Raw genomic sequence first — 26,117 nt, forward strand, 5'->3', positions numbered from 1 at the left:
ATATTTGAAGCCAATAATGGTTGAATTGAAGACGTTTAAACTACCTATCAATCATTGTTTTTGAAACCAGTGGACAGCCAGTGAAAAATGTGCTCTTGCAACAGCTGTTGCAGCTGCGGATCCCAGCCTATGGAATAAAAGTGGGGCTTTTATTGCTCAATCTAATTTGTGCTGATAATTTTTTTTATCCATAGGCCTAACGGACACATGTACATACTCACACACTTTTGATAGACTCAAATCAAATGTATTTAATTAGCCCTTCTTACATCAGCTGATATCTCAAAGTGCTGTACAGAAACCCAGCCTAAAACCCCAAACAGCAAGCAATGCAGGTGTAGAAGCACGGTGGCTAGGAAAAACTCCCTAGAAAGGCCGGAACCTAGGAAGAAACCTAGAGAGGAACCAGGCTATGAGGGGTGGCCAGTCCTCTTCTGGCTGTGCCGGGTGGAGATTATAACAGAACATGGCCAAGATGTTCAAATGTTCCTAAATGACCAGCATGGTCAAATAATAATAATCACAGTAGTTGTCGAGGGTGCAACAGGTCAGCACCTCAGGAGTAAATGGCAGTTGGCTTTTCATAGCCGATCATTGAGAGTATCTCTACCGCTCATGCTGTCTCTAGAGAGTTGAAAACAGCAGGTCTGGGACAGGTAGCACATCAGGTGAACAGGTCAGGGTTCCATAGCCGCTGGCAGAACAGTTGAAACTGGAGCAGCAGCACGGCCAGGTGGACTGGGGACAGCAAGGAGTCATCATGCCAGGTAGTCCTGAGGCATGGTCCTAGGGCTCAGGTCCTCTGAGAGAGAGAGAGAAAGAAAGAAAGAAAGAAAGAGAGAAAGAGAGAATTAGAGCATACTTAAATTCACACAGGACACCGAATAAGACAGGAGAAATACTCCAGATATAACAGACTAACCCTAGCCCCCCGACACATAAACTACTGCAGCATAAATACTGGAGGCTGAGACAGGAGGGGTCAGGAGACACTGTGGCCCCATCCGATGATATCCCCGGACAGGGCCAAACAGGCAGGATATAACCCAACCCACTTTGCCAAAGCATAGCCCCCACACCACTAGAGGGATATCTTCAACCACCAACTTACCATCCTGAGACAAGGCTGAGTATAGCCCACGAAGATCTCCGCCACGGCACAACCCAAGTGGGGGCGCCAACCCAGACAGGAAGACCACGTCAGTGACTCAACCCACTCAAGTCACGCACCCCTCCTAGGGACGGCATGGAAGAACACCAGTAGGCCAGTGACTCAGCCCCTGTAATGGGGTTAGAGGCAGAGAATCCCAGTGGAGAGAGGGGAACCGGCCAGGCAGAGACAGCAAGGGCGGTTCGTTACTCCAATGCCTTTCCTTTCACCTTCACACTCCTGGGCCAGACTACACTCAATCATAGGACCTACTGAAGAGATGAGTCTTCAATGAAGACTTAAAGGTTGAGACCGAGTCTGCGTCTCTCACATGGGTAGGCAGACCATTCCATAAAAATTGAGCTCTATAGGAGAAAGCCCTGCCTCCAGCTGTTTGCTAAGAAATTCTAGGGACAGTTAGGAGGCCTGCGTCTTGTGACCGTAGCGTACGTGTAGGTATGTACGGCAGGACCAAATCGGAAAGATAGGTAGGAGCAAGCCCATGTAATGCTTTGGGGCAATCTTAAAGGGGCAATCTGTAGTTGCTACATCCATTTTTGTACTTATAAATGATATATATTGATGTAAAGATATAATTTTATCATATTATTATTATGTAGTAGAAAGCGATGGGTTAGAAGAAGCCTACATAACCAACCCAACAACGTAAAATGTAACATCCATATATGGCCAGCTATGTAAACTTTAACATTGATTTATCCTGCAATAGATGTTCAATTGATAACATTCTTCTTCTTATGCCTCTTAAGGGGAAAGTAATCTAAAAGTAACTGAATGTAATCACATTACATTACTGAGTTTGGGTAATCCAAAAGTTACGTTACTGATTACGATTTTGAACAGGTAACTAGTAACTGTAACGGATTACATTTAGAAAGTAACCTACCCAACCCTGCCAATGTGACATACAGTAATTACCCAGCTATCCCAACAGAGCATTAAGCAGCGGTGAAACAGGAATGTGGCGTTAGTTTATAATCTCCTTAGCCTGCAAGGCGAGCAGCTGACTGAAATGAATGGGCTTGACTGCTGCCCTTAAACAAGCAATCAATAGCAGTCCTGCAGTTCTATTCCACCAGAACCCAAAAGCTGCTCCCAGCCAAATGAATACATGTGAATCGAGCAATTATGTATGTAGCTAATTACAGAAAAAAGTAACATTCTCACTCATGTCACTGTCACTGTGCTGTTGAAAACACTTAAACTGCAGTGCAGTGTGTTGCAGCAATTACCAGAAATATAATGGGAATCGGTTTGTTGTACTGTAGCTTTTCACAAAAACTGTATAATTGTTTTGTGTGCTGGGTGTTAACAGTGAGTTTCCTTCCTCTCTCAGACCCCCAGCTTCAACCGTGTGCGCCCGGAGAAGGGCCCCGTGTCTGGGGGGACCAGGCTGACAATATCAGGCCGTCATCTGGACGCTGGGAGCACTGTCACTGTATTCATCGCCCAGGAGGAGTGTCTATTTGTTAAGTGAGTAGTCAGTCAGCTTGACCCCACCTCAGGGGAATGGACTGTGGTAGTATAGTAGGTCAGTGTTGTCTGTGCAGTACACTCAGAACTGAACATATTGGACACACTCTGTCTGTGACAGTGACAGTGTGACAGCATGACATTGTCTTGAGTGTCATTTCAGACAGTGAATTCATTCTATGAGATACTACTATATGACATTCTCTGCCTAACCCACACAGGAGGACCAAAAGGGACATTGTGTGTGTGACACCGTCGTCACTGTCTGGCTCAGGCCCCGCGTCAATCAAGCTGTTCATTGACAAAGCTGAAGTCACCAGCAGTGACACACGCTACATCTACACAGAGGACCCCACCATCTCCAGCATCGAGCCCAGCTGGAGTATAGTGAAGTGAGTGGTGGTGATCCCAGCCTGGCTCCTCTCTTCTCCTCTACTCTCCTTTCCCCTCCTCTCCCAGCCAACGGGCTGGAGCCTCTCAGAGCATAACCAGGGTCCTGGGAGAGTCCTGAAGAGAAACTCAGCCCAACCATCTATTACTGCCAGTAATGACCCAGGAACACACAGAGATTACAACATGATCCCCAAAGCCACACACAGACGCCCACACAGTCCCATTGTAGCCATTTCACCATGACACTTAAAGCACAATAGACAGTGTGGGGGATGATGTATCTAATGTATATAAAATCCTAATTCATGGGACCTTTGAGGGGACTGTAGAGCTTCCCTTTCCTCTGAATCCCAACAGTACTGTAAGATAAATCATACAAACAGCATGCTGTAGCAAAATAGCACCTCTGCTACACGAAAGTTCTTATTTCATTCCTTCTCTCTCTGCCCATATCACCAGTGTGCAATAACTATCTGACATGAAAGCAGGTCTTTAGCATAGCTTGATAGCTCTTAACCACCATGCTTGTTTGTGTTTCAGTGGTAGCACCTTGATCACCGTCACAGGTACCAACCTGCTCACCATCCAGGAGCCCAAAGTCCGTGCCAAGTATGGAGGAATAGAGACTACTAATGCAAGTGTTCCAAATATAATACATTCCATGTTTGCACAGCACCGCTTTGATTATTACAGTTGGTTAACGTGTATAATAGCTACAGAAATTGAAACTTTTGGTGTTTACACATGTATTTGTTTGATTTACAACTGCACAGGACCAAGAAGAAACAAATCAAAACTGAAATGGAGATTTTTCACTTTGAAGTAAAAAGAATGGCCTGGACTAAATTATTCAACATTTAAATGAATTTGGTTGGAGACAATTATTCTTGTTTACTGTGTAATTTATCTCAACTGTGGTAAGTTGCAGGTGTCTACAGGGTAAAAATAGCTATACAACCAGTTTTGAAATGAAAAATCTTAACATTCTGCTCCATTGCACTCCATTGTAAAGTGCAAGGGTGCCAATATATTTGACCACATCTGTAGCAGCAAGGTCTTATGCAATAGGCTTTTGCTACTGTGCCCATGGAATTCTAGTGAAACATCAGTGGTGTGGTTTTACACAGTAATCTATGGGCTCTATTTTCGTCTGGCGCTAAGGCTGCGCAAATGTCAACCCACTTTAGTTGGACATTTCCGTATGTAAAAAGTACCCCTTGTGCCAGGTTCTGCAATTTACCTGTCTAACATCAAATTACTTGCGCTGAGGTGGGAGGGTGGCAATATTTGAGGTGTATCATTAAAAACAAGTGGAAAATGACAATTTCATTCAGTGCAAATACAGAGATTTAAAGGCCCAAAGCAGCTGTTTTTATCTCAATATCAAATAATTTCTGTGTAACAATTAAGTACCTTACTGTGATTGTTTTCAATCAAAATGGTAAAGAGCAATTTCTCAAACAAGAATTTTGCTAGGACTGTCTGGGAATTGTCTAAGTGGGGAGGGGAAAACTGAAAACTAGCTGGCAGAGAGGTTTGGAATTCTCGTTCTTATTGGTCTATTAACAAATTTACCACCTGGTGTTGTCACCAGGCAGGCCAAAACTCACAAAAACAGGCAGAAATTTATTTTCAAACAGCTCTTACACTAAAAGGACATTCTCATAATTTAGAACCTCATAATCAAATGTATTTATATCAATCAAATGTATTTATAAAGCCCTTCTTACATCAGCTGATGTCACAAAGTGCTGTACAGAAACCCAGCCTAAAACCCCAAGCAGCAAGCAATGTAGGTGTAGAAGCACGGTGGCTAGGAAAAACTCCCTAGACAGGCCGGAACCTAGAGAGGAACCAGGCTATGAGAGGTGGCCAGTCCTCTCCTGGCTGTGCCAGGTGGAGATTATAACAGAACATGGCCAAGATGTTCAAATGTTCATAGATGACCAGCAGGGTCAAATAATAATAAGCACAGTGGTTGTCGAGGGTTCAACAGGTCAGCACCTCAGGAGTAAATGTCAGTTGCCTTTTCAAGGACGATCATTCAGAGTATCTCTACCGCTCCTGCTGTCTCTAGAGAGTTGAAAACAGCAGGTCTGGGACAAGGTAGCACGTCAGGTGAACAGGTCAGGGTTCCATAGCCGCAGACAGAACAGTTGAAACTGGAGCAGCAGCACGACCAGGTGGACTGGGGACAGCAAGGAGTCATCAGGCCAGGTAGTCCTGAGGCATGGTCCTAGGGCTCAGGTCCTCCTCCTCCTCTGAGAGAGAGAGAGAGAGAGAGAGAGAGAGAGAGAGAGAGAGAGAGAGAGAGAGAGAGAGAGAGAGAGAGAGAGAGAGAGAGAGAGAGAGAGAGAGAGAGAGAGAGAGAGAGAGAGAGAGAGAGAGAGAGAGAGCATACTTAAATTCGCACAGGACACAGGATAAGACAGGAGAAATACTCCAGATTTAACAGATTGACCCTAGCCCCCCAACACATAAACTATTGTACCCTAGATACTGGAGGCTGAGACAGGAGGGGTCGGGAGACACTGTGGCCCCGTCTGACAATACCCCGGGAAAGGTCCAAACAAGCAGGATGTAACCCCACCCACTTTGCCAAAGCACAGCCCCCACACCACTAGAGGGATATCTTCAACCACCAACTTACTATCCTGAGACAAGGCCGAGTATAACCCACGAAGATCTCCCCCATGGCACGAACCCAAGGGGGGGGTGCCAACCCGGACAGGAAGACCATGTCAGTGACTCAACCCACTTAAGTGGCACACCCCTCCTAGGGACGGCATTAAAGAGCACCAGTAAGCCAGTGACTCAGCCCCTGTAATAGGGTTTGAGGCAGAGAATCCCAGTGGAGAAAGGGGAACCGTCCAGGCAGAGACAGCAAGGGCGGGTTCGTTGCTCCAGTGCCTTTCCGTTCACCTTCACACTCCTGGGCTACACTCAATCATAGGACCTACTGAAGAGATGAGTCTTCAATAAAGACTTAAAGGTCAAGACCGAGTCTGCGTCTGCAGACCATTCCATAAGAATGGAGCTCTATAGGAGAAAGCCCTCCTCCATCTGTTTGCTTAGAAATTCTAGGGACAGTAAGGAGGCCTGCGACCGTAGCATACGTGTAGGTATGTATGGCAGGACCAAATCGGAAAGATAGGTAGGAGCAAGCCCATGTAATGCTTTGTAGGTTAGCAGTAAAACCTTGAAATCAGCCCTAGCCTTAACAGGAATGCAGCGTAGAGAGGCTAGCACTGGAGTAATTTGATCAAATTTTTTTGTCAAGGCTCTTGCAGCCGTGTTTAGCACTAACTGAAGTCTATTTAGTGCTTTATCCGGGTAGCCGGAAAGTAGAGCATTGCAGTAGTCTAACCTACAAGTGACAAAAGCATGGCTGAATTTTTTTGCATCATTTTTGGACAGAAAGTTTCTGATTTTTGCAATGTTACGTAGATGGAAAAAAGCTGTCCTTGAAACAGTCTTGATATGTTCGTCAAAAGAGAGATCAGGGATCATAGTGTGTAAATATATATAAAACACTCCACTGGGTCTTCAAGACTCACCAAAAGCAGGTCTTAGCAGTAACGTTGTTGGTTATGGCATGGATTTGGACAGTGGAACCGCAGCCTATCCAGCCGTGACACACAGTGCCCATATGCACATGGAACAGAGAAATGTGCTTTTTGTGCCTGTGAACCTCGTATTTAGAAACACTTTGTTTAATTGAATAAAAACCCAAGAATAGCCTCCCCTCCCCTCAATGAAGGCTGTTTTTTTATCCTGCCCAATGCATTCACAAAGTAGCCAAGTCTATCAAGAAAGGGTTTGGCTCGTGAGACCGCTTTTAAATAAATCTTAATCACCAAAGCTTTATTAAAAGATTACGTTTGGGAGCCGCAAACATTTAGCTGACATCCCCTTTTCGTATATGTATTGTAGGCCTACATAGTTTCAGCCAGCTACTGTTATTATTTGTGTAAAACCCCCTCCAGTTAGGCTACATGTCCATATGCCCATCATGGAACGAGAGATGAGATGATGTCGGTGACCCTCGTATTTAGAAACGTTTATGTTATTTCCTGTAAAAATAGCTTGTTTTCCGTTTCATTTTATTGAAAAACTAGCCCTCGGGAGCAGGGTTTAGGTCAATTCCATTTCAATTTCAGTCAGTTCAGGTAGTACACTGGAATTCCAATTCCAATTCTCTTCCATGCTTTTCAATTAGGAAAATGTGGAATCGGAATTGGAATTTGGTTTACTTTCTGAATTGATTGGAATTTAAATGGTAATGACCCCAACCCTGCTCAGTGAGCTACCCTTAAAGCTGGTTCCACAGCAATGCGTCGAGTGTCTTCCTTGTCCTGGCCATGCATTAGCAAAGTAGCCTATCCATAAAAGGTTTCCAAATGGTCTAATTCTGAGGCTTTTTCATTATTCACAATTCACATAGGCCTACCTGCATACTCCATTTCTCTTGTATCCATCCCCATTTCCAAAGGGCGCCTCTTGTCCGGTTACCAAAGACACGCTCCTCCAAACATATTAAAATTATTCAGTCTTATAATGCCATATCAACAGTGCATAGGCCTATATCTTGCTTATTGCGAATGTGACTCACACATGCAATAGGCTACATAACATTTTAAGGGGAGCCTAGTCTTTTTTTTATTTCAGAAGAATTGTGATACATCAAGACATGTATGGCCTATACTCATGGAAGCAATTACATCAATGTTGACCGCCAACTCTTCAAACATATTCAGCAAAAACTGGATATATTCTACTATTTGTATTATTTGTTACTGTAACCTATGCTATGTATTTAGTAAACTAGGACAAGGATATTCCGGCCCCCAGACGAATTGCAGTTGATGACAAAGCAAAGACCGTCAATAACATACTGTAGGCTACACAACTTGAGAAAACCGCATGCAGTATTAAGCCATGGAAGCCGTTGATTGGCCAGTGAATGGTCAAGCCCTCGTCACACCTACAACTTATTTGTTAATCAAAACCCAGCCCTTTCACACCACCGCCACCTCTTGTGCCCATAATTCCCGCTGTGAAAATAGCAAAAATATTTCTGACACACCCCCAGACCTATAGCGCTACCGCCAGCGCTAAGATTTACCATTGCGCTAGTTTTGGTAAGATAAGGCCCTTTGTCTAATACGTGTTCCTGGTTTGACCCTCCTCCTTCATCTTCCTCTTCCTGTCTAGGTGTGCACTGTGGTTAATGATTCTGTGATGACCTGTCTGGCCCCGGGCATCATTTACACCAAGCACCAGGCACCAGAGTCAGGCCTGCACCCCGACGAGTACGGTTTCATCCTGGATCACGTGGCCGCACTGCTCGTCCTCAATGGGACACCTTTCACCTACTACCCCAACCCCACCTTCGAAACACTAGGGAACTCTGGGATACTGGAGGTCAAGCCTGGCTCTCCCATTATACTCAAAGTAAGTAGATTGTGTTTGTTTGGTTTCATTTTCTGTTACTTTTGTCAGTTTAGAGAAAGGAGAAAAAATCAAATAAATAAGAGAGGTCCTGTGAGACAGAACCAGTACAAAGACAACTTCCCTACATGTCTACTTACAAATCCCTGAGCTGAGGATGGACTTACAAGTCAGGATTGATAATACTCTGAAGACCCATAAAAACACTTTATTGTGTATGTGCTTTAGTCTGATAAAGGTATTGTTGTCCCCCAAAAATGTATTTTGAAAACTAACAACACGCTTCTTTTTAAAACAGGGAAAGAATCTGATTCCCCCTGCTCCGGGCAACACCCGCCTGAACTATAGCGTGATGATTGGTGAAACGCCCTGTCTGTTAACCGTCTCGGAGTCTCAGCTGCTCTGTGATTCGCCAGACCTGACCGGGGAGCAGAGAGTCCTGGTAAGACCAGATGTCCCGCCCACCTTTTACTGTAGTTTGAGTATTTTATGTCAACAATAGCTTTTTGTGAAGTATCCTTTTTTGACGTCGTCAAAACTGCTCTGGCCATAACCCGGTGCTGTTATTTCCCTAAATGTATTTGCCATGTAGTTATTGCGCTTTTATCTGTGCTATTTGGGAACATGTCTGACTCTGAGGGCTTTGTACATCCATAATCAATTCTATAATAGCTCTGGCTGTCTGGATGTTTTTTTAACTTGAATGCTAATCCAACAAATGTAAAGGTCAAATGGGAAAGGGTCATCCTGCATTAAGCACTTATGATGATTACGGAGGCCTGCTGATACAAGCAATTTCCCATTTAATCTAACTATCTGTTGACTCCGCAGCTCGGAGCATTATCATCAATGCCAGACAGGACTACCTCTCTTTATTACAGGCACGCCTCAGCGCACAATGATTTCAGCTGTGGGCTTAAGCAGTAAAGGTGAAAAATAATCATCTTGGATTGATGAAATGCAATTCCTTTTTTAACAGTTTTATGGACAGACAACCGTTGTCGGAGCAGGTGATTTAATCGGCAGAGGGCAGTCTGGTCAATTTGATAACTGCAAGTGTCATAAGCAGTTATCCATGTATTCTTATACAGTGCCAGCTGCCAAGACAATCATGGCACAGAATGATTAGAAGCAGGTAGATTTAGTCTGGAGTGTGGCAACTTGTTTACTTTTTGTATCAAAGGCATCGTCCTGATCCTATGGTATTGACTTGACATTAACACGCCTGGACGAGGTAACTGGCTGTTGATTCAGTGAAACGCTCAGACTCAATTTCATCAGATCAATAGAGTCAGCTGTGGAGAGAAGGGTACGTTTACAAATCAAAGCTGAGATCAAAGAGAGGGGGAGAGAGGGAAGATCGAGAGAGGAGAGAGTGGTAGCGGTGATGGGTGAGGTGGAGTGATCTCCCTCCCAGGGGGAGGGAGGGATGGAGATGCATGGTATAGCGAGAAGGCTGGGCCAGCTGTGTTAATGACCTGACACACAGCACAGCAACCGACAGACACATAGACAGCAGAGTGGCATTCTCCCTGTTCCCTTCCATCCACGCCACTCAATAATTAAAGCACACAGCAAGAGTGGAATGGGCGGGTAAAGGTGAAACTCGTTAGCCAAACCTGTTGGAGGCCATCAGTAATTGGCCTGAAGTTTAAAAAGGAGATGTTAGAAGGGGCTCCAATGAACCTGGGTCAAATCTAAAAACTTTCGACTCGTATCTCTGAGTCTCTGCTACATACTGTAGTTATGAAACCCTTCGTATCACAGAGACACATTTTTCCATCTCTGCGTTTCTCCTCCAGATTGTGGTGGGTGGTCTGGAGTACTTCCCAGGCACCCTGCACATCTACTCCGACAGCACCCTCACCCTGCCGGCCATCATCGGGATCGGGGCGGGAGGAGGGGTGCTCCTGATCGCCATCATCGCCGTACTCATCGCCTACAAGAGGAAGACCCGGGATGCTGACCGCACCCTGAAACGCCTGCAGCTGCAGATGGACAACCTGGAGTCCAGAGTGGCCCTGGAGTGTAAAGAAGGTAGGAGCACTGGTCTTCCTTCTCCTATTTCTCTCCTGTCCTTTTCACCATGACCACTAAAAACAGGTTTATGTGTATGCGTTCCACATACATGGCTGTCACTGAAATGACACCAGTGCTCGCAGGTTATTTTGATATTCTCTTATCAGAGAGCTGTGTGTACTTTTGTAAGAGTAGTGACAAGGGTGCTATCAGAATTAGCTTTCTCTGAACAGTTTCTGTTACTGTGATGCTCTTGTAGTAGATATGTGACAATATGATACAAGTTAATCACTCCACATTCTTTACCATATGTTTTCTCAGACGTTGACTCTGTACGAGGTAAAATAAGTATTTCTCATGTCACACAGCTGACTGTGTACAGTATGAGGATTATCAAAGCATCCAGACAGTGACTCAGGGATTTGTCTCCTCTGCTTCTGTCAACATAGCATTCGCTGAGCTGCAGACAGACATCCAGGAGCTGACCAATGACATGGATGGAGTGAAGATCCCCTTCCTGGAGTATCGCACCTACACCATGAGAGTCATGTTCCCCGGTATCGAGGAGCACCCCGTCCTCAAGGAGCTGGATGTAAGTGTAAGAGAACTACAGCGCCAGTTCCCTTCACTTTACTGCCTTGTGTTTCTATCTTCACTTGTCTTGGTAACTTAGAAGAGTATGCTTTCTTGTACTGTAACTCACTGCAAAAAAAATAAGGAATATAAAAAGCGATAGATCCTGTTAAAAAATCCCCCAAGCTCAGTAGCCAGCAGTACTCCTCTCTTAGTGCTGAGCTTCAGAGCAACCTCTTTTCTTTTCCTCTCAACCTCTTTTCTTTTTAATTAAAACCTGAGGCAGAATCAAACCAGGAGCCCCACCAGGCCTCCGTAGACTACTCGTCTAGAGACTGCCGCAGAAATGTTTGGAAAATAGTCAAGTTTTTATCTGGTACTCCATGTAATACTCATACTACAAAAGACAAACAATTTTATCTCCCCCTTTTTCTCTTACACTTTCCCCCTCTCTCTCCCTCTATCCCGCTCCCCTCTTAACCCTTTGGACCTCATTTTGTCTATTTCCACCTCTGTGTACACCACCCCGTTTGAAATTTGATTTGTGTACACCCCCCATCCTCCTGTGTCCTGTCCCTCAGTCCCCGGCCAATGTGGAGAAAGCCCTGCGTCTGTTCAGCCAGCTGCTGCACAATAAGATGTTTCTGCTAACCTTCATACACACCCTGGAAGCCCAGAGGTCCTTCTCCATGCGGGATCGCGGCAACGTGGCCTCTCTGCTCATGGCCGCGCTGCAGGGCCGCATGGAGTATGCCACCATGGTGCTCAAACAGCTGCTGGCAGACCTCATCGAGAAGAACCTTGAGAATCGCAACCATCCCAAACTGCTGCTCCGACGGTGAGGCTACTTACCTGTAGAGAAACGGGCTGGGTGTTCTCTTCTCGCTCCCTCACTAACACCTCTACTCATGCTGTATGTGTACAGGACACGTGTTGTTGAAACTGACCGTTTTCTCATCTCTCCTGTAGGACAGAGTCTGTGGCAGAGAAGATGCTCACCAACTGGTTTACGTTTCTGCTGCATCGATTCCTCAAGGTAATTCTAATGGTGCTCCGATTTATTTCTAACTGAGGGTAAATGTAGGTCCAGAGAAGAGAGATTTAGGTACATAGCAGAAGATTTATGTTCGTGATTTATTCAAAAAATGTCTGTTTGGCTGAAACACAAGTAGGCCTAAAGCAACACTGTGGACTGTATTCTTCTCTTTTCATTTTTGAACCTGAAATTCTGTGAATGATCTTTAATGACTATTATTAGTGTAATCTGTGAGTTGTAATTATATTTTTGAGGTGGAGTTCTTTGGCTAATCATGGTCCTGGTGCTGTTAATTCTCACTCTGTGTGACCGCAGCCCAGTTGAGTGCACACACAGCACGGCCACAGCATGAACCATATCGGGGAATCACTCCAGGGGCAGTTGTGGTCATTTTGTCTAACCACATCCACCAACCAAAATGGCCTTTCTGTGTTTTTCCTGCCCATATGCTGCTCCTGCTTTATTCTGGGGTTGGATCGAAATGGCCATTTGCGTTAAGGACACGAACATCAGGCCCATTGAGCGTTCAGGCCTGAAATGCCTCTTGGAATGTAGCTATGGATGGCAGCCAAGTAAATTTAAGTTACATCAGTGCAGATGTTAAAGTGTTTTGGCCATCTCCCCAGTCTCCCCAAGTAATTACCCTGAAATGTTTCCACAAGCCTTACTTAAACCTCTATTCAGAATTGACTTTCACATTTTCATATTCAGCTTGCATAGCAATATTCAGCTTTCTTAGCAAGGCTTATCACTGCAAAACATTTGTTTTAACAAATATATATCTTAACTGGGGGAGTTCAGTACCTTACAGTAGTCGGGGGTGGCAGGTAGCCTAGTGGTTAGAGTGTTGGGCCAGTAACTGAAAGGTTGCTAGATCAAATCCCCGAGCTGACAAGGTAAAATTCTGTCGTTCTGCCCCTGAACAAGGCAGTTAACTCACTGTTCCTAGGCCGTCATTGTAAATAAGAATTTGTTCTTAACTGACTTGCCTAGTTAAAAAATATATATATGTTATTCGGGAAGGTAAAGGTTCTAGACTTGTTTAAAATAACAAATGTAATGCCATGTTAAGATTTATAAAGTTCTGAAAACAAACAAAAAACTTACTTAGCATCTTCAACATGAACACATTTAGTGAAGAATAAATGATCTGAGGATTTAATCTCATCGGACATGGTCTGGAAAAATATAGAAGTTTGACTGGTTTTCAACTGAGAAGAAATTCTGGAGAGTAACTTGAAATCTGTAGTTATGATGTTATTAAATATGACGTCAACTCAACTTTACAGATTAAGACCACAGAAGAGCATGTCCTTGAACACAGTACAGTAATACAGAAAATCACTGACATATCCCAGCATGACCAATCAGTGTGACTGAATGCTGCTCATACTCTCATTGCCTTACTTAAATTTGACAATTTGGGGTCGTTTGTATGTTTGGGGTTTTCTTTTGTTTGAGTATGGATTTGAATATTGCTCCATTTGCTCATTGGCAGCAGGATTTGGAGGCCTGGTAGATTGTCCATTGTCCTCTGTGTGTCTGGGCTGGAAGGCCACTGTGCGAGCAGCTTGAGACTCAGGATGTCACGTTGTAATTAATGATGTCAAATTAATCAGCCTTAAGAACTAAATAATAGTGTTCTCAGTATCACTGGTTAGTAATCAAAAGCCTGTAAGTGGGTAATTGGTAACTTTCCCACTCTTCACTACGCTGTCTGAAAGGGATGTGATTGCCGATCCCTCTCCCCTTCTCCCAATCACTCCCTCTCTTCCGCTTTTACTCTTTCCCCCTCTGCCCCCTCCGCCTCTCTCCCCCCACTCCCCCCTCCCTCTCTCTCTCTCTCTCTCTCTCTCTCTCTCTCTCTCTCCCTCTCAGGAGTGTGCGGGCGAACCTCTCTTCATGCTGTACTGTGCCATCAAGCAGCAGATGGAGAAGGGGCCTATAGACTCCATCACAGGAGAGGCGCGCTACTCCCTCAGTGAGGACAAGCTCATCAGACAGCAGATTGACTACAAACAGCTGGTAAGGAAGGACCCTCCTCCACACACACACACAGCTCTCACACACCAGTTTCATGTTTCATTAGAGTGTGGCCCAACGGAGCCAACCCCCTCAGTCCCAGGACAGCAAGATGAATCCATGTACTGATTCTCTCTTAATGTGGTTGCAGAAGCAAAACAAACAGGAGGATGTTTAGCATGCTTTGCCATGGAAATCACCTGTCATGTTACTGAGGAAGTGATGTGGGCTGTGGCTCCCCCATTGGCTGTGGGATCCCAGTGTAGGCAGTGGTAGGAGAGCTGGGGCTGTATGGGTGAGGGAGGTCTCTTGGAACGAACCCACTCATCACTCAATCACACAATGACCTGCTGCGGGCCAGTAATGATTCAAACAAATCAAGCATTTATTGTCTGCCCATAAAACAAACCTTCCCACCACATCGCTCTCTCTCCCCAACAAGGCGGCCAAGCAGCACTGCCAGGAAATACTACACTTAAACAATTATTGATTTACTCACCGTCAGCAACCCATTGACTTCCACATAAAAGCGTCACACCCCACATTTGCGAATAAAAAATAGAAACAGCACAGGAATTCTCTAAATATTACCTCATATTAGTTATTTATATGGAAAAATAACAATACTCTGACTTAGTAGGATACACTAGTAGCACCTCCCACACCCACCCCTCCACTTCTTCATGAATCTGTATCCGAGACCATTCTTCACTCGCGAGCACACTGCCTGGTAAAACACTGCAGCATCAACTCAGGACAGGTTCATCTCTACCTCCTTCAGAGGGATCGATAGAAGGAAAAGCAGATGTCAGAGGAATTAGCCCTAAAGAGACAGATGCTCCCCGAGGAGCTGTCTATATCTCTGGCCCTGGGGAACCCCAGTAAAGGTCAACCCTATAGGACGGCTTAATGCCCCCCTGCTTCCATATACCCTTAAATCACTCATAATCTGTACCACCTATGGATGATGGAGGCTCTGTTATTGATAAATCTAGGGCCATCTGTGCACTCTATCGATAACTATCATTCATAGTTATCTCTTGTATCCCTTTAAATGGCATTAACCAAGACTGGCAACTTTACTGGGAAGTACTTCAGTATTTGATACTCTGATACTGTAAAGTTATCCTATGGACCATAGATACACAGATCAGATAGATATACAGTGCCTTCAGAAAGTATTCACACCCCTTGACTTTTTCCACTTTTTGTTGTGTCACAGCCTGAATTTAAAATAGATTTAATTGAGATATATTGTCACTGGTCTACACACAATACCCCATAATGTCAAAGTGGAATTATGATTTTTGTATTAAAATAAAAACAAATTAATAAAAAATTAAAAGCTGAAATGTCTTGAGTCAATAAGTAAAAGAAGGGCAAAGAAGGGCACCTATTGGTACATGTAGATGGGTAAAAATAAAAAATCAGACATTGGATATCCCTTTGAGCATGATGACGTTATTCATTATACTTTGGATGGTGTATCAATACACCCAGTCACTACAAAGATACAGGCATCCATCCTAACTCAGTTGCCAGAGAGGAAGGAAAATGCTCAAGGATTTCACCATGAGGCCATTGATGGCATGGCTGTGATAGGAGAAAACTGAGGATGTATCAACAACATTATAGTTACTCCACAATACTAACCTAATTAACAGAGGGAACTGGAAGCCTGTACAGAATATAAATATTCCAAAACATGCAACAAGGCACTAAAGAAATACTGCAAAAAATGTGGCAAAGCAATTCAGGATGTATTATGTTTGTGGCAAATCCAATACAACACATTACTGAGTACCACTCTCCATATTTTCAATCATTGTGGTGGCTGCATTATGTTATGGGTATGCTTGTAATCGTTAAGAACTGGAGAGTTTTTCAGGATAAAAAAGAAACGGAATGGAGCTAAGCACAAATCCTGGTTCAGTCTGCTTTCCACCAGACACTGGAAGATGAATTCACCTTTCAGCAGGACAATAACCTAAAACACAAGACCAAATCTACAATGGAGTTGCTTACCAAGAAGACAGTGAATGTTCCTGAGTGGCCGAGTTACAGTTTTGACTGAAATCTACTTGGAAAATCTATGGCAAGACCTGAAAATGGTTCTCTGGCAATGATCAACATCCAATATGACAGAGGTTGAAGAATTTTGAAAATAATAATGGGTAAATGTTGCACAATCCAGGTGTGAAAAGCTCTTATACCCTTTTTAGACACATGGAATGTGCTGCCTTGAAAGCGTCTCGGCTACAGCATGTTTGTTTGTCTGTAAGGGTACACTACAGCTTTTTAAATGCCAAAACTAAACCTTCTCTGGAGATAGTTTCGAAGCACCACTGAACAGGCATTTTACTTGTCTGTAAAGGAATGCCTCTTTTGAAGCGGGACTAATGTCCATCACTAGGCAACCAAAACTGTCAATCAAATAAACTGCCTGCGCACAGCTTGCATGTCTGCTGCCTCCACACAGATCACTCTCTCCTAAAAAAAGTATTTTAAAGTTCATTAAATACCGTGACATACCAAGACATTTAGTAGAAAGAAAACACATCTAGCTACCCTACCATAAAAAAAACAGCATGTAAACAACACAACAGCACATCAATCAGCAACGTTTGTTGTTGTCAGGGAAACAATACAGAACATTCTATGCCAGAGCAGAATTCTACTGTATAAAAATAAAAATAAAAATTTTTGTCCATTAAAATAACATCAAAGTGATCAGAAATACAGTGTAGACATTGTTAATGTTGTAAATGACTATTGTAGCTGGAAACGGCAGAATTTTTATGGAATATCTACATAGGTGTACAGAAGCCCATTATCAGCAACCATCACTCCTGTGTTCCAATGGCACGTTGTGTTAGCTAATCAAGGTTTATCATTTTAAAAGGCTAATTGATCATCAGAAAACCTTTTTCTAATTATATTATCACAGTTGAAAACTGTTGTACTGATTAAAGAAGCAATAAAACTGGCCTTCTTTAGACTAGTTGAGTATCTGGAGCATCAGCATTTGTGGGTTTGATTACAGGCTCAAAATGGCCAGAAACAAAGTACTTTCTTCTGAAACTCATCAGTCTATTCTTATTTTAAGAAATTAAGGCTATTCCATGAGAGAAATTGCCAAGAAACTGAAGATAGTCTAAAGAAGGCCAGTTTTCCTTCAAAAACATGGACATTTCTATGTGACCCCAAACCTTTGAATGGTAGTGTATGCAAATTAGATATATTTGTATATTTGTATTGATATATATATTATATTTCCTTTTCAATAAATGTGCACTTTGTCATTATGGCGTATTGTGTGTAGATGGGTGATATTTAAAAAAATATTGACTTGATTTTGAATTCAGGCTGTAACACAACAAAATGTGGAATAAGTCAAGGGGTATGAATACTTTCTGAAGGCACTGTACCATCTTTTACCACCAAGGTGCCACAAATCTTCCCTTGTCAGAACTTGCTTGGCCTTGGACCTCCTCAAATGATGAGGATTCTCCCATTCCTTGAGAATTCCTATAATTTGCTTTATAATTGTTTTTTAATCACAAATTCCCCACTTGTTAACTATTTCCAGTGCATGGCAAGGAGGAAATTGACTTTGCTAATGATCAGTGAGTGGCAGTGGTACAGATGTCTGTGGAACCCTGTGCCAGCTGCACACTGTGCTAATCACCTGATTAACGCACCCAGCCCACACCAAAGGTCTCCTCATGAATTTATATGGACTGGCAGCATGGTGTGTACATGCCCAGTATATAAATACATTAGAAGGACCCCTCTACTCTCTGGTCACTATCATAGACATTTTTGGATGGATACTACACCTTGGTTATTCCAAGAGGTCATTTGATGGCGTTTTAGTTAGTAGATTGTGTGAAAACAAGAATCAATGCTTTTCCAATAGTCAGGATTCCTCTAGCTAAATAGTGTTGAACACAGAAAACCTGTCAGGCCTACAGCATCATTTTTTATCGTCCGTCAACATGGCACACTAGTTTACAGAAAGACATTAGCCAGTAGACAATACGGAATCTATTATTTATGTCCACTATACAGTGACATGATAATCCCTGCATAGAGTTTGCATGTGAACTCAGAAGATGGCCTCGGTGTGACACCACTCCTCTATGCTAGTTCATCTGTCAATGCAAGTTGCAAATTAGGCTGAATGCATCTTCATTTGTTATAATGACAGTTTCCCAAATAGAGCCTGACTTCTCTATATTGTGACTGAGTGAGCTGTGAAGGGGTGCCAGAACTGTTAAAAAGATGTTATGTGGTTGCTCTCTATCCTCAATCTCCTCCTTTTAACTATGGTACATTGTGTCATATAAATCCTTGTTTGTAGTTAAATCAATGTCCTCTGTCAGTTTTATATTGACCTGAGGATGGCTCATAAATGTGTCCTCCAGATCGCTTTTATTCTTCGGTGATTGTCTTCAAACAGATGAAATCTTCATTATCGACAATTGCATATAAAGTGATTCATAAAAAAAAACATCTGAGGAAATTGCAGTCAAAATCTATCTTTCTTTAAAGAGATTGAACGGTACTTTAACTCCTAGTAAGTATTTTTTTAAACCAACCTTTGGGATGGATGTGTCAATGTGTAGTTCATACATGCAGAATTACTGTTTTACCTCAATTAGCCACAAAATCCCTAGTTTGAAAGTGACTGTTTTCTGGAAGCTGTGCAGCGCCATTTTTGCTCCATTTTACCCCACGTGCGCCAGCCCCCTGGTCATTTGAGTTTTAGCCAATGAGCTTGTCCCTCGCCATTTGAGTGACAGCTAGCAAAAGGCCTGCCCAGCATTATCCAATGTGGTTGCAGGGCGGGCCCAAATGGACACAGCAGAGAGAGATTGAGAGAGCTACTTTCAAAATGATGGTCTGAAGTTATACAAAAGTTTGACAGTGCATCATCCCTAGTACTGACGGCCCTGTGGTTTCTCCCTACCCAGACTCTGATGTGTATCCCTCCGGAGGGAGAGGCAGGCACGGAGGTCCCGGTGAAGGTGCTGAACTGTGACACGGTCACTCAGGTGAAGGACAAGCTGCTGGACGCTGTATACAAGGGTATCCCCTACTCCCAGAGACCCCAAGCTGACGACATGGACCTGGGTAAGAACCTATGTACAGTGCATTCGGAAAGTATTCAGACCCCTTGACTTTTTCCACATTTTGTTACATTACAGACTTATTCTAAAATGGATTAAATTACATGTTTTTACTCATAAATCTACACACAATACCCCATAATGACAAAATGAAAACAGGTTTTTAGATGTTTTTGCAAAGAAAATTAAAAAAAATGAAATACCTTAATTGCATAAGTAATCAGACCCTTTACTCAGTACTTTGTTGAAGTACCTTTGGCAGCGATTACAGCCTTGAGTCTTCTTGGGTATGAAGGATTTATTGTGAAGGATGTGAAGGATTTATTATAACTAATTGCGACATTGGTTAATAATGATTCCCTGTTGAAACTAAAGATACAGATTAAACTAATCAGATCTAACCAATTTTCTGTTGTTTTTTTATGTCCTCACAGAGTGGCGACAAGGTAGACTGACCAGAATTATCCTTCAAGATGAGGACGTCACCACAAAGATTGAGAGTGACTGGAAGAGGCTCAACACCTTGGCCCACTACCAGGTCAGACAGCAACACCAGCTGGACACATCCACATAATACTCATCCACATTATTCACACACAAAGACAAATACCATCATGTTGATGGTCATTCATTTGATGATACAACATTAAAGATCTCTCCTCCTCCAGGTGACCGATGGTTCTCTGGTAGCCTTGGTCCAGAAGCAGGTCTCAGCCTACAACATTGCTAACTCGTTTACCTTCACCCGCTCTCTGAGCCGCTATGGTACTTATCAATGACCCTTTCAGTTTTTCCATACCTACATTACTGTTTGAAAGCCTGGCCCCACCCAGCCTCCTACAGTATCTGACTGTGTGTCGTTGTGTTTCCAGAGAGCCTCCTGAGGACGTCCAGCAGCCCAGACAGCCTGCGCTCCCGTGCCCCCATGATCACCCCTGACCAGGAGACTGGCACCAAGCTCTGGCACCTGGTCAAGAACCACGAGCACGCTGACCAACGGGAGGGCGACCGCGGCAGCAAGATGGTGTCTGAGATCTATCTCACCCGCCTACTGGCAACCAAGGTCTCTTTTCATTGTATTTTTGTGAATGTGTCATGATAATGTATCATTGCCAGGCACACGTTCCTTTCTTGGACACTGTGTTAACACCACTTGTCTGATCACTCTACAGGGAACTCTGCAGAAGTTTGTTGATGATTTGTTTGAGACGGTGTTCAGCACGGCCCACCGCGGCAGTGCCCTCCCTCTGGCCATCAAGTATATGTTTGACTTCCTGGACGAGCAGGCCGACAGGAGGCAGATCACTGACCCGGACGTCCGCCACACCTGGAAGAGCAACTGGTGAGCACAGTGTTACCTCTCTGTCTGCCCCTGTTTCTTATAGCTGCCCCTTAAATAAGCCTATGGAACCCAAGCTGTATCTGTGCATTTGGTAAAAGGGTTTGGGACCTCTGTCTCAATCTGTCTCAGTCTTCTTGGCTGTTTGAAATGGCCACTAATGAGTCAGAGTTACTAGCCTCCCAGGAATGGCACAGGCATACTCACAAGCCCACTCCATAATCAACTTTTCAAAGGAGGGAGTAATGACAAGAATTATGTGCAATTTCCGGTTCTTCCTCAATCAAAGGGAGTTTTTCCCTCACCACTGTTGCTTTTGGCTTTCGTTTTATAAAGGTATAGAACTGAGTCTTTTTAGTCAAGTGTTTATAACAAATGACTAAAATGGGACACTTGGAATATAGATTTAATTAATAAAAATTCATAAGATTGTACCATACAGTGTCACGCCCTGACCATAGAGAGCCTTTTTATTCTCTATGTTGGTTAGGTTGGGGTGTGACTAGGGTGGGTAATCTAGGTTGTTTTTTTCTATGTTGGCCTGGTATGGTTCCCAATCAGAGGCAGCTGTTTATCGTTGTCTTTGTTGTGGGATCTTGTTTTTGTGTTGTTGCCTGTGAGCACTCCATAGCTTATCGTTTGCTGTTTTTTTATTGTTTTGTGCGTTTCGCTAATAAAAAGATGTGGAACCCATATCACGCTGCGCCTTGGTCTGAATGTTATTTCGACAATCGTGACATACAGTACCGTGACTGTGACTGCTTTTATTGTCTCAAAGCTCTATTTGAGTGGTCCACAATGTGGTTTTTAAAATCTGTATTTTGTATTGCCAACTTTTGTATCATTGTGCAGTGACACTTTAATACATGTTTCTAACTCTAAGATTCCCTTATAATGGTCCCAAACCTTTTCTCCTACTGTTTCTCTGCTTTCTCTCTGACAGTCTGCCCCTGCGTTTCTGGGTGAATGTGATCAAGAACCCTCAGTTTGTGTTTGACATCCACAAGAGCAGCATTACGGACGCCTGTCTGTCTGTCGTGGCCCAGACCTTCATGGACTCCTGCTCTACATCAGAGCACCGCCTGGGCAAGGACTCACCCTCCAACAAGCTGCTGTACGCTAAAGACATCCCCAACTACAAGAGTTGGGTGGAGAGGTACGATTTCAGTTACCATCAATTTTATTTGCTGTCATATCGACTTTCTTCCCAAAGAGTTAAACACTGAGCACTCTTGTGTCTCTCTGCTTGTGTCAGGTACTACAGAGATATCAGTAAGATGCCTACCATCAGTGACCAGGACATGGATGCTTATCTGGTGGAGCAGTCTCGTCTCCATGGCACCGAGTTCAACACTCTCAGTGCTCTCAGTGAGCTCTACTTCTACATTAACAAGTACAAAGAGGAGGTAAGAGGCATGGGCCAATCCTGTACTTTATTATTCCTCATATTGCAAAGGTGATCTTATTTTATACCTAAATGTAATGTAAATTAACGTTCTTATTAATGTTGAGGAATTCTTTCTCTTACTCTTCTGTTCAGATTTTGACAGCACTGGACAGGGATGGGTACTGCCGCAAACACAAGTTGCGACAAAAACTGGAACAAGCCATTAACCTTATGTCGGGCAGCAGCTGAGGGCGGATGATGGAACAGGGGGTCGGGGGGAAAGGGGGGCGGGGAAGGGGGGTTTGGTTGAACTGGGGAACGGACCTGTGTTGGAACATCCACAGCTTGTGCTAGTAAAAATGAAGACATAAGACACTGGACAATCAACACAACGAACCACAGCACAGCACATTAAGCCCAATGTCTACTGACCAGATTCTGTGCCCAATATCCTCACTCCCTCATACCTCTACCTGCCATTGCCAGTGAAACATTCTAAGTAGTTTTTTTCTTCACACTGGCCTTTTCAATGACAGACTCTTTAGTAACTGCCTAATCTAATGGAAGAGGACTACTGTGGATAATATGAGATACATTCCAAAAGAGGCATACAGTAAGTTGCTTTGGAAACTGTTCTGAATTGCCAAGCTAGTGCCATGGGAAGAGTAGCTTTTGGTCTGGGATAATAATTGTACAAAGTGCTGAAAAGTAACATTTAGGTGTGGACTGGATTTTATCTAGAAACGTATTGGCTTTACTACAAGTATTGTAAGATACAAGTAGTATACCATAACCTATTGGCCCCAAAGGAAAGCTTTGAGGCTCTGTTTTGTTGTGTTAGGGTTGGAGGTTCAATGCCAGTGCGTGATGAAGGAGGCAGTGTATGGACAAAAGAGACCAAATTCTGGAAGCACCAGAGGCCTAATTAAGTGACAAATTGAGGGGAGTGTTGGGGCTGGGCTGAGGCTGGGCCATCCCCCTCGTCTCTCAAATGCCATAGCGACAAATGCCATAGCCTTTTTCTTTTTCTTAATTTTTTTGTTCTTGAAATTTGGGGCCAAATGGACCTTTGCTGATGGTGAGGCTCAGCTCACGGTCCAGAGTTTTAAAGCTTGCCTTTGTGTTGCAGGAAGTGAAGCCCTCTCCTCGTAGACGTTCCAACCCTACTGTAACTGTCCAGCTAATTATACTTAGATCCCCGTGTCAGTCTGCACCACTGTGAATCTGATCTGTCAGGATCTGAGGAATTCCCATCCAAAGCCCAGGGCCACTGCTGTCGTGGAAACAACTATTTTTACCCATATCAAGCATCCTAAATCTAATCGATCCGTCACGAGCAATAAGTCTAGTTGTAAAACAGCAAGCCATGTTTCATTAGATTACACTAAACCAATAGTTATGTTAGAGGATCTCTATGTTGCGATAATCATTCTGTGTAGTAATCTTTCTGTTCCAGATTTTTTCCGTATTGCAAATGACAGCTTGATCAAAATGTGTAACGCAACACCAAGCACAACAGACAGGGGACACCAGTATTCATAGTTTTTTTTATTCTAGAAACAGAATGCTGTCTAAATACAACTTGTGTGGTTGTGAGTTCACTTCTGTAGGTCATTCGCAGTAGTTAATGGAGAAAATGCCTCTATGCTGCCTGTGTACCATTACCATACTAGAGGTTACTGTGTTGAATTCTGATTCCCAACCCAGGAGACCTTCATCCTTCATTCTGTTTACCCCACGGTCCCAGAGAGCCAGCAGCAGTAGGCTGTTTTGTAGGTTCTGATCAGCTGGTAAATGCCATTGCTCTGTGTTGACTCCCTCCATGACAGACAGTAGAAGCTCTGTGTGTTTCAGTGGTGGTACAGCGGCTTACTGTACACACTCCCATGCTCCCTCTCCATACTTCTCTACTAGGAGGAAATGCAGTCTGGGGGTCTTATACCTGAATATTATTTGAGTGCATTTACATGTGGTTCTGAGTTCGGCCCTATCCAATGATGAAGTATTTATTGTTTTGTCTTTATTTATTTCATATTTATTTACATTTGACACAAGAATGTGAACTCTTGTTTTGTACAGTTTTAGTGACTGAACACCTGAACACAGTTGGTGCGCTCTGTACTGTACTATAGGCCGAGTCTGCAACACTGCTGCAGGAGTCTTTTTGACGCCAATTCCTGCACAGGGCCGGGTTCATTTAGGATACATCATAGATTCAGTAAATAACAGAATTCCTTCACATCCATAACTGAAAAGTAAACCTTTGATCGCCACATCAAGTGTTTGGTGACAACAGTGAGGAATGCAGACTGACCAAAGGAGGCACAGAGAACAGTCAGATGATCACGCTCTTGTCTTTGGGTTGAATAATGCCGTAAGGTTTGACCCACATATTACAATATATGTTAACCATAGATTATATCACGTTTAAAAATTCAGCTACAAACATATCTTTAAAAGATTTTTAGTTTAATAGGATAAAGCCTCAAATTCCAATGTTCCCCATAACTAATGTTAGACAAATATGTATTTGTACTACTAAAGCCAGAGGTTTGCGGTAGTCCTGGTCCTGAATATAAATATTTCAGTATAACTAACAGTTATTTTATCCATTAATTCCTCGAAGATGAAATACAATTTATTGTTAATAAATGAAACCAATACTTTGGTCTATCAGTGTACAGGTGTTAGTCCTCTAGACACTGGCTGTGTGTTGTTTTTCATAGGGACCTTTAACACGGTTATGCTCTGTTTAGATCTAACCGAAATGGATCTGAAACAAACTCATTACGGTAGACTAATTAGGCTTGCTTATCAGCCCAGGAACAAAAGAGCCATTATTATATATTTTCATAACGCTGCACACATTTCATTAAATCCACACCAAGTGAGAGAGAGAGACCCATTTTTCTACATGGAAGATGCACATTGTAGATAAGCACCAAATCAATTTAGAATTTGGTCTTGGAACTCTGAGGGAAATACATTTTCAAATAAAACTGGAGCTCATTAGCATGTTAAGAGCTGCAGGAGGATAATTGAGGAGAATGGGTTTCAACATCCTGGTGTTATTTTGGGGCAGAGAAATTGGGTCAGTGTATCTGGATCTAGGTCTGGGGGGGATATCACCTTCCACCATATGTGAAAATGACTCAGTCAGAAATGACTGCCAACTTGCCAGAGCTACCCTGTCAGCATTGCAGGTGTATTACAGATATCAAAGCTCTGCTTGAGCCACTTTACAAAATTAAAGTTTATCATAAATCTGAAAGAGAACGTCTTGAATTTTGACTTAGTACCTCTTGGTTAACGCCATCTCATAGGTTTTGAATCTGGTTGCAATCTACCCACATAAGTAAACAATTCAAATAGTAACTGCAATAAGGTATCAATTTTTGGGGGTGAAATCTGTAATCATATCCAAAGTAGTTTGGCTGCCTGCCATATGTAACCGGTGTGAAATGCCTAGCTAGTTAGCGGTGCGCGCTAGTAGCGTTTCAATCGGTGACGTCACTCGCTCTGAGACCTTGACGTGGCTCTTGTGGAGCGATAGGTAACAATATTTCTTGGGAGGCAGTTGCCAATGTGTTCAGAGGGTCCCTGGTTCGAGCCCAGATTGAGGCAAAGAGAGGGATTGAAGCAACACTGTTACACATACATCATATGTAAACTAGTGAAGGGCCAGGTGATTGGGCGGTAGAACTCAGAGCCGCGGCCGTACGTCTGGTTTTGTAATGTTGTATAAACAGCAACATAAAAAAGCACCTGTAACATGTAAGGAAGGAAAGAGGGAGTGCAAACTTGTGATGTTTCTAAGTAGATACTGTAGAAGCTATGTCAGTTTTAGATCCATAACTACATTTCAGTCAGTGTTCTAGTAAAAAAAGTTAAACATTTGTCTCAGATAAATTAATTATAATTTATTTGTTGATTTTGTCTGTTTATCCCAAATGTTTTAATCGATTTAACGTAACAAATTTCTTTACTGCTTCAAAGATATATGGAATTTATTAACTTTGTCTGGAGAGAAAGTAGCTTTGTGACTGACTGACGAATGGATGATTGCTCTGCCTAGTCCTTAATTCTATATAAATATATAAATATATTTTGTATAATTATTT

The 26,117-nt window shown here is 43.1% G+C and overlaps 1 protein-coding gene across 2 annotated transcripts in view; it reads left to right on the forward strand.

The window, feature by feature from the left end:
* The window catches only part of LOC139557316 (plexin A3), a 134,844-nt gene extending 112,583 nt beyond the window's left edge, over positions 1–22,261 (forward strand). Inside the window, exons 15-32 of one of the 2 annotated variants that reach the window (XM_071371957.1) lie at positions 2,508–2,644; positions 2,866–3,036; positions 3,578–3,671; positions 8,252–8,491; positions 8,787–8,930; positions 10,291–10,525; positions 10,957–11,105; positions 11,662–11,918; positions 12,050–12,116; positions 13,995–14,141; positions 19,115–19,274; positions 19,705–19,808; positions 19,939–20,035; positions 20,143–20,333; positions 20,443–20,612; positions 21,553–21,765; positions 21,865–22,015; positions 22,150–22,261. In XM_071371957.1, coding sequence (XP_071228058.1) covers positions 2,508–2,644; positions 2,866–3,036; positions 3,578–3,671; positions 8,252–8,491; positions 8,787–8,930; positions 10,291–10,525; positions 10,957–11,105; positions 11,662–11,918; positions 12,050–12,116; positions 13,995–14,141; positions 19,115–19,274; positions 19,705–19,808; positions 19,939–20,035; positions 20,143–20,333; positions 20,443–20,612; positions 21,553–21,765; positions 21,865–22,015; positions 22,150–22,245 — 2,823 coding nt within the window. In that variant the 3' untranslated portion in view covers positions 22,246–22,261. The remainder of the gene's footprint in view (positions 1–2,507; positions 2,645–2,865; positions 3,037–3,577; positions 3,672–8,251; positions 8,492–8,786; positions 8,931–10,290; positions 10,526–10,956; positions 11,106–11,661; positions 11,919–12,049; positions 12,117–13,994; positions 14,142–19,114; positions 19,275–19,704; positions 19,809–19,938; positions 20,036–20,142; positions 20,334–20,442; positions 20,613–21,552; positions 21,766–21,864; positions 22,016–22,149) is intronic. The other variant, XM_071371959.1, reaches the window with a different exon arrangement.
* Positions 22,262–26,117: the final 3,856 nt, after the last annotated feature.

Source organism: Salvelinus alpinus, chromosome 28, assembly GCF_045679555.1.
Source record: "Salvelinus alpinus chromosome 28, SLU_Salpinus.1, whole genome shotgun sequence".
Lineage (NCBI taxonomy): Eukaryota > Metazoa > Chordata > Actinopteri > Salmoniformes > Salmonidae > Salvelinus > Salvelinus alpinus.